The sequence below is a fragment of the Chondrus crispus genome, genomic scaffold, assembly GCF_000350225.1.
Source record: "Chondrus crispus Stackhouse genomic scaffold, scaffold_2, whole genome shotgun sequence".
Lineage (NCBI taxonomy): Eukaryota > Rhodophyta > Florideophyceae > Gigartinales > Gigartinaceae > Chondrus > Chondrus crispus.
Window position 1 is genome coordinate 858,995 of NW_005179057.1, and position 9,188 is coordinate 868,182.

The following is a 9,188-nucleotide window of genomic DNA, read 5'->3' on the forward strand; positions in this document are numbered from 1 at the left end:
GAGGTGCAGGAGGTGCAGGGGGCCGGATGGGGAAGGTGGGTGGAGTGGAAACGGCGGCGACTGTTGGAGCGGACGCATGTGGGGAAGCTTCGTGGCTGACTCGCGCGAAGGAACGTGCTGCTCCCGAATATGGACCAGATTGTATCGCCTTTCCTGATAGCTCGACGTTCACAAAGGTGACGTTAGGCTCCCACCCGGCATGTTCACTTTAGCGGTCAAACAAATTGTGCAATTCTCATCATTTGCGTGGCCCCCATGCTTCGAACGCCCGTCTGCAAAGACTTGTGTACATTTGAAAAAGCGCCTTCCTGTCTTGGCACGGAATCCTGTTGTCGCCGGGTGCGATCAAAGGCGGCGTCAGGCTTGCGGAGCCCTGGTGACTCCACTTTCGATTGCGACTCTTTCCTGGGCACCAGGGGCAACCGTTGACGACGGCTGGGAGCCCGCGTTAGGTTGTTGGTGGCTGCGGGAAAGCGGGAAAGCGCCCTGCCTCACCCCAGACGCTGTTTGAGGAATGTTTGGTGTGGAATGGGGGACGTACGGGCGGCAAGTTGGGTCCCGTTCGGGTCTGCTGAGCTGAACATTCGACGGCTCTTGACCAAGACTTTGCTGTGGAAGTTGAGGGACTGGAGATGGTGACGGTTTTTGTAGGTGCATTCGTAAGGAGAGCGGTGGAGAGCGGTTGCTGCGAGGGGACGTGGGGTCTGGCGGGGCAGTGTCGACGAAGGGAGGCTCGGAGAGGAACTGGATCTTGACGAAGAAAGCGAGAGTCCCTGCTCATGCGGAGCGATTTACTCCAAATGTAGGCGAATATAAGCGTGGCAAAAGTGCTTTCCAATTTTGCTGCAGATTTCTTCTAAAGCTTTACAGTACTTCGTAGCACGTGCGCAAGTTGATTCTCTCGTAGACTGCTGTACAGGGGGGGATCGCGCAATAGTGTTACTTGGAGTAGTGCCTCCCCCGATATAGTGCTATAGCTAGAGCTCTGTCACAGGTTATCATACTGGTTACACGTCTACACGTATATTTGTTTCAAAGCAATCAATGATATGTCTTTCTAACGTTCCCAATTTGTAGGAAAAATGCGGCTTCTATATAGTGCCACCCACGCAATAGTGCCACTTGTCGAGGTCTGTTCTGTTCTGGTATGGCACTATGTCGTGGGACCCCCCGGTATCACAAACGCCGTAGCAAGCGGCACCACGAGGGTGACCCCACCGCGGCTCGCCCAAAACTCCAAAACGTTGACAGCTGGCACATTTTAATTGGCTCGACTATCGCTTGGGCAAGCGACGATTTGGGCAAGGGGTCGTCATGGGACTGGACCCCACCGCTGCATTCCCAATCTGTCGCGGGCGGGAACAATGTCGCGCTCAAGAGAGAAAAGCACAACCTGCGACTGTGCTCTGGCGTCCACAGCCAAGTGTCTGGGCAGTCTGGGCACGCTGTGCGTACGGGCTGATGTTGACAGGTTGATGTCAGCCTGATGTCAACATCAGCCTGTCAACTCAGTTCCACCAAAGGGGACGTCCCTTTCGGTACAACTGTCAGCACAATAAAAATCTGTTAAATTTGTAGATTGCTTTTTAGGAACATTTTTGGTTTGGGCGAAAATCTTGCGCAATTTCCGAACTTTGGGAATCGTAGAGGCGCGGTGGGGTATGCCAATCTTGCCCAATGGCCTAAAAGTTGGTGGTTGGAAAATTGGACAAGGTTTTTCGTCCGCGGTGGCGTCACCCCGAGGGTGATCAGGGTGTATAGCGGCACCTCCTCGGCGCCTCCTCGGCGCCTTTCTTGGGTGCAAAGTTTGCACGAATGGCGATGGTGAGCCCAAGCAGGGCCATCTCGACGCCATTAAATGCGATGCCGACCCTGCCGCCCGTAAGGGCGCCGAGCTGGGCGCCGGAACGCGCGTCCGGCAAAGTGAAGGGCGACGGGTAGCGGCCGTCAGGGGAGACGGAGGACATGCCCGACAGCATGTCCTCCCGTCCACCACCCGGCTCAGCCCTTCTTCCTCACGTCGCACCCCCACCAACACCTGCACGGCATGTTCATGACCGGCCAGCACCCGCAAGTGATGATCCCGCCCGCCCCGGGCCCTATGTATGCCCATGCCCCGCAAGACATGGTCATGTTTGTCGGTGCCCAGCACCCGGCCTTCCCTCAGGGCATGGTCATGCCGCCCGCCCACGCCGCCCACATGCAACACCGCCCCCAGGGCCCCGTCCAGCCCGAGACCCAGGCACACAGAAAGCTTCGCATCGAGCACGAGAAGCAGGAACCCATACGCGAGTTTAAGAAGAAGACCAGGGAGGCCGCCTTGGTTCGGTTTTGGCTAAAGCACAGAGGGCGCAGGTTTGGAACACTTATCCGGTACGACTGCCACAAGAAGCTTGCGGATGCACGGCCCCGGGTAAAGGGACGGATCAAGGACGAAGATGATATGGAGCCGCCCCAGGTCGTCCCAGGTATGAATCGGTGATAGAATCTCTCGAGGGTGGTTTTTTTGTCGCTCCTTGGCAAAAACCTCCTGTGTGTATATAGTAGTGCCAGTGTTTTCGCTAACAGTTGTGCATCTCTCTCCCCCCCCTCGTTTGGGAGCATAAAACAAACTATTGACGTGTACATACTAACGACAGCGCCTGACGCTCTTTTTTTGCCCTTGTTGCTATCGTTGAAGCCGGCTGAGACAGGAGAGAGTGACGCACCGTGGCTACTCGGACCCTTCTCCTACTTTTTTTCATTTTAGCGCTGCGGTCGTGCGTTGCTCTTGTTTCATTTTGATACAGAACCGTGCATCTCGCACCATCTCTTCAATGAACGCCTCTCATTCCCATACTCATTCCCATACGTATGCGCCGTACTGTCTCTCTATATGTCAATATCCTGCTAGGGAAAGCGTCGATGGGCAACAGTGAAAAAGCCAAGCTCCTGCGCCCGCAGTACGGCACGAACGGGGCATACCGTGCTGTAAATTCGGCGGACAGGCTGGCAAGCGAAAGCCCCAAGAAACCACTACAGTACCCTGTAATCCCGCCCGAGAGGGGAACAGACGGTGCAGGCAAATATAGCAACGACCGATGCGACTTTTCTGCCGAGAGCTAGAGGGAGGGCCGTGCGTCCTGGCAAAACGTCCCATCTGTGAATGGAACCAGAGCGCCACACACGACGGACCTCGTCTGATGATGTCACGAGTCAAAAGAAGCGACGCACGGTACGCACAAAAATGGACCAGTTTCTGAAACGTCCACAGGTTTTGGCCACCTCACTGTTTGTGTGCACGGATGCATGCAAACAGCACCGCACTACAAAACAAGGTGCCACTCTCTCAAGGAAGACAGAGAGTGAGAAGGGTACCGTACCTCCTGAGGAGGGTACCGTACTTCCGGAGGAGGTGTCTGAGCTCCCTGTTGCCACCGCCATTGCGCAGGAAATCGCTCGCTTCCACAGAAACTTCAAAAGCTGTCGGCCTTCACCACACGAAACGGGATGAATCGATGTCCATCGTGTATCCTACGTATTCATCGTCAACCTGTGCATATGTCCCATGCATTTCTCATGCTCATGAGACAGGGGCGATAGCATCGCCATGACAGTAGCGCGCATCAGGCTGCGTTTCGCCCCCACTGACGTTTCCTGAAGACAAATCACGTATTTCTCCCTTTTGCACGCTGCAGAAGATTCCAGACGACGCGGTCAATAAACCGGAATTCTCAAGACTTTACATGTAAAAAAACCAAACAGGCTATCCCCACCACAGCTGCCACCACGTACCGTACAATAGAAACGTCTGTGTCTGGCCGAGAGGACAAGGGAAGTAGAATATACACACCTAGACCTATACACACCTAGACCTATACACACCTAGACCACTAGCTTCATAATAGCCACCTGGTTTCCGGCCGCTGCAACAAAGACCCCATGATTATCGTCTACCTCCCACCAGGTTACCGTACTCTCCAGCTGCACCAAAACAGCCTCAGAGCCATCCTCTCGCTCATGCACGATTTTCCCCCCGCTCTCAAAAACGTTGCGCCTTTTGCGCCGATGTCCAGTGCGAGAGACGTCCTCTGCATTCAGAAATCTCTCCACGATATCTCGCCAGTCCTTCCACTTTCCGAGATGAACTGAACTCCCTTTCTCCACGTCCCAAACGCGTACGCCCCCGTCAGACGACCTAGATACTGCACGTTTTCCATCACCACTCATCCCAACGCTCGCTACCCCATCCGTGTGTCCAGTTGATGCGTCGCCGATTTGCAGTCCTGTGTCCACGTCCCAAATTCGTACGCTCTTGTCGTACGATCCAGATACTGCACGTTTTCCATCACCACTTATCGCAACGCTATACACCACACCCGTGTGTCCAATTAATGCATCGCCGATTTGCCGTCCTGTGTCCACGTCCCAAACTCGTACGCTCTTGTCCCAGGATCCAGATACTGCACGTTTTCCATCACCACTCATCGCAACGCTCGCTACCGCATCCGTGTGTCCAGTTAATGCGTCACCGATTTGCCGTCCTGTGTCCACGTCCCAAACTCGTACGCTCTTGTCCCAGGATCCAGATACTGCACGTTTTCCATCACCACTCATCGCAACGCTATCCACCCCACCCGTGTGTCCAATTAATGCGTCGCCGATTTGCAGTCCTGTGTCCACGTCCCAACCTCGTACGCTCCCGTCTTCCGATCCAGATACCGCACGTTTTCCATCACCACTCATCGCAACGCTCTCCACCCCATCCGTGTGTCCAGTTGATGCGTCGCCGATTCGCAGTCCTGTGTCCACGTCCCAAACTCGTACGCTCTTGTCGTGCGATCCAGATACTGCACGTTTTCCATCACCACTCATCCCAACGCTCGCTACCGCATCTATGTGTCCAGTTAAAGCGTCGCCGATTTGCCGTCCTGTGTCCACGTCCCAAACTCGTACGCTCTTGTCCCAGGATCCAGATACTGCACGTTTTCCATCACCACTCATCGCAACGCTCGCTACCGCATCCGTGTGTCCAGTTAATGCGTCACCGATTTGCCGTCCTGTGTCCACGTCCCAAACTCGTACGCTCTTGTCGTACGATCCAGATACTGCACGTTTTCCATCACCACTCATCCCAACGCTATACACCGCACCCGTGTGTCCAGTTAATGCGTCACCGATTTGCCGTCCTGTGTCCACGTCCCAAACTCGTACGCTCCCGTCTCTTGATTTAGATACTGCACGTTTTCCATCACCACTCATCGCAACTCTATCCACCGCACCCGTGTGTCCAGTTAATGCGTCGCCGATTCGCAGTCCTGTGTCCACGTCCCAAACTCGTACGCTCATGTCATCCGATCCAGATACTGCACGTTTTCCATCACCACTCATCGCAACGCTACACACCCACGATTCATGACCGCAGACACTCCACAACACTTTCTTTTTCGATACACTCCAGAACTGTAGTGTCCCATCATCATATCCGATAACCGCATAGCGTTTGCTCATACTGACACAACCGCACGTTACTTTCCGGCTCCCCGTTTCAAAGTCGTTGCCTAAGTCAGTCATCTTCATTTCCTTGTCCGGAGACTGTGTGAAAACTGTGATCCTGGTACGGCGCGAATTCGAATAGCGTCCATACACGGCACCCGTTGAGTCCATGCCGACTCCGTGAGCGGTAGTCGGAAGCACAATCAGCTCCACCAAACTTCCTCCCGCTCGCCCTACACATTCACTCACAGGCCGCACCCATGGTCGTGGCGCGTGTTCCTCGATTTCATCGAGTATCCTTTGCACGCTACCTAATTCTGATGCCCTGTGCTTGATTCTTCCGTACAGTTGAAAGTAAATCCCTGCACTGCTTTCACCACAAAAAGGTACACTCAGTCGTGCAGCTCTCATCATCAATCCCATCGCATACATCGAATCTCCTTCTCCTGAATCCCTAAGGCTCTTGCTTCCTCCCGTGAACCTCAAACAGCTATTGAGATCCTTTACAGTTTCCTCGTATTGCCGCACACTTCCTCTCTGTATCACTGCCTTCACCCATCGCGCACTCAATAATAGATTCTTCAGCTCCTTCACACACCCGCCCTGTCTCAGAACGCGATATATATTCTCGAAAACATACTTCTCTCTGGCATCCTTGCTCTCTCTGCCCTCGCTCTCAGTCATACCAAGCAGTCCTCTTCCCTGCCTGCATACACCTGCCAACTTCTTATACCAAACCGTTACACTTTCTTCCTTCCGCGCCTCCTGCACCGCAAAATCGTGCGTCAGATCATGTATCCGTACCCACCCACAATCCTTGTCGTAATGAAGGTCTACTAAACCAACCCTTTCCATCTGAATCGCGTACTTTTCAGCCGATTCGTAGTCCATCTCCCACAAATCTCTTACCAACGACAAAGGCATCCCGTCTTGCTTCTTCATAACACACAGACTCCGATGTATCTTTCGAAACGAAAACTGACCTAACCTCTCCGCATCGCTCCCCATGCCGGACTCCACAATCTTTAGTGCCGCACGTAATGTCGCGTCTAACGACGAATACCCATCCCCTGGACTCTCACTACGAATCGTGGTGCCGCTCTTCATCTTCGAAAGGTATGCCTCCCACGCTTGTGACTTTTCTCCCTTCCATTTATCTCTCATGTACCTGACACCCGTCCCGGCTACGTTCAGAGCCAGCGGCAAACCAGCACACAATTTCAAGATTTTGCTCACAGCCTCTTTGCACCTCGGATCATTCGCTTCCTCCGGGTTCGCCCCGCTCGCGAGCATGAGCATGTGAACTGAATCGCTCCCTTCCCTTTCCCTCGGCTCGAAAGTCACTCGCTTACCGACCCATTTCAGCTTTGAGTCCCTCGTGGAGTACAGAAGTCTGCTCCTCTCTCGGCTGTCTCCTGCTGTGTCAGCGAGAATGGATAACTTCTGCAGAATACACGCATCTATACCATTCACGGCCCACACATCATCAATAATGAACAGGCATACACGTGTGTTGAACCATGCTCGCATCTTGGTCAGTACCCTTCTCAACTCGCTTTGCTCTCGCATTTTCGCAGCCACCTGGTCGCCCCCAGACGCCTCTACGGCTATACACAGTTGCTCAATCAGCCGCCCTACGTCGGCGTCTTTCCCCAAAGACATGAAGTACACTCCGCCTGAAAACCGAGCCTTGATGTCATCGTCGTGCGCAATCGCTCGAAGAGCGCATGTCTTCCCGACTCCTCCCTTCCCCGTTGCCGTCGCTCCTACATGTGAATTGTTATCGGTACTTAGCACGGCCTCCTTTAGCTGCGCCTCACACGCATTCGGTGATCCATCGATCCCCCGAGAATTCAGTTGCAAATATATTTCGTCGGGATTGTGCTCTGCGTGTATACAGGGCGTGAACACATCAAGCGTACATCGTGCGGTGGACGTGACGGCAGCTTGGGTTCCAACTTGGCCACTTGCATTCAAAACTTCTCTCACTTCATCACTTGAATCCTCCTCACATTTCTTCTTCACCCACAGAAATACTCTCTCCACAAGATTTGCCCTTGCAAGATGGCCGAATGCATCTCCGGGCAGGTTTGTTGCCCTTTCGTCATTTTCAATCCCAGTGATACCTGCCAGCTCTTGTAGCTCCCTCTTCACCATATCCGTGCTCGCTTCGCGCTGTCGTTCGTCGCTAAAAAACTTCTCAACTTCAAACATATTCTTTCTTTCATCATCATTTGGATCCAACTCTCTGCATTCACGAATACTTAGTCTGTAAAACACTGGAATCAGTGTCGGTGGTCGCATCCCACTCCCTATCGCCTCACTCCGTCGGCGTAGGAAGCAACGCAGTTCCCTCATCGTCCACTTTCGAGCCGCAAACTCGGGAGAAAGTATGAAAACACCGACCTTCGCAGACTCCATAGCCTTCGTCATTTCATCCCCTCCGCAGTCCCCGGGCTCCATCGAGATTTTGTCGAGGAAGCAATTTAAACCATGAGCTTGCAATTTCTCGAAAAGGGGACGTGCGATGTGTAGCTTATCCGGGCCAGCATGGCTTATGAACACATCGGTAGAGTGCATCTTCCTCCGTTTTCTATATGGTCCCGTCTCTTGCCGGAATCTTTCCTGTATTTTTTTTGTGAATAGCTAATGACAAGTTGGTGAGGTGCGGAGTGTGTTATGCGTGAGAACGGCACCGGCTGTTAGAAAAACAGGGATGCGAAAGTTGAAAGCCGCGTTCAGCGCGCGGCACTCTTGTCGTTGTGGACGAAAGCGGAAACAGTGGCGACGGTCGTGTGGATCAGTAGGATGAGCTGATGTGCTTTCGCTTGATCTTTCGTAAATGAATGTGTTGGTCGGGAACTGGGGGGGGGGGAGGGGGTTTCTGGGTGGTCCCCGTCGCAGCTTTCACCGCAGCCTCCAGAAACTTTTATTTCCCTCGGCGAGCGCTTCCAGAAACGTCCAAGCGTCAACCCTAAAAATCCATAAAATCTAGCACATCAACAATTTGATATATTTTGGCAATTTCTCCACTCACAAAATAGAGAAAAGTCGCAAAGACGCGGGCACAGGCGAACGAGCCAATAATATGCCTAGAAAACGCCCCGCATACAGTTATGGCAGCGTGAGTAGGCAGAGATTCTCAAATCACGGCCGTGGCCCGTATATTTTAATTCAACAGCTGATATTGAAATGAAACAGAGAAATTGCACGTACTGAAAAAATGCCAACAAGGCGAATTTTCAAAAGTAGTACAGAGTCCTCCCCGAAAGACCGCGCAATTGTGTAGTTGTTGCGTCACGTCTGAGAAAAGACCCACCCCCTACAGTCTCAAGACTTTTTCTGCGCAAGCAACAATGAAAGGTCTTTGATTTTTTGATGTTTTTTGATGTTTTTGTTATTATTAGCGTTACACACTCTGGCCAAGCGCCGGCCTCTGCCCTGCGCGGTGGCAATGCAAATCATCAAACCGGGCGCTGTACGAAGGGTATCAGAGGTACTGTACGATCCTTCTCCAAGCCACGTGTAAAGCTCCCCTTTTCCAAAATCAACCAACCACGTAAATTTATTCACTTTTTCACGTCTGGTGGGCCGCCCTTGACAAGTCTGCATCTGACGCCAACAATGTGAAACAATTATGATACGGAGGCGCATCCATTTGTGTTGTTGCTGGATGCGTCAGAACTTGTCTTTCTTTATGGTACTGTAAGGGT

At 52.8% G+C, this 9,188-nt stretch overlaps 2 protein-coding genes; both read right to left on the reverse strand.

Annotated features, from left to right (window-relative positions):
• Window positions 1-1,495: 1,495 nt before the first annotated feature.
• On the reverse strand, window positions 1,496-2,113 carry CHC_T00003718001 (hypothetical protein). Its single transcript, XM_005714572.1, has one exon. The coding sequence runs from the start codon at window positions 2,111-2,113 to the stop codon at window positions 1,496-1,498; it is 618 nt and encodes a 205-aa protein (XP_005714629.1).
• A 1,568-nt stretch (window positions 2,114-3,681) lies between these two features.
• On the reverse strand, window positions 3,682-8,055 carry CHC_T00008426001 (WD40-repeat containing protein). XM_005714573.1 is given in 2 exon segments: window positions 3,682-3,864; window positions 3,865-8,055. The coding sequence occupies 1 exon segment, from the start codon at window positions 8,053-8,055 to the stop codon at window positions 3,865-3,867; it is 4,191 nt and encodes a 1,396-aa protein (XP_005714630.1). The 3' UTR covers window positions 3,682-3,864.
• Window positions 8,056-9,188: the final 1,133 nt, after the last annotated feature.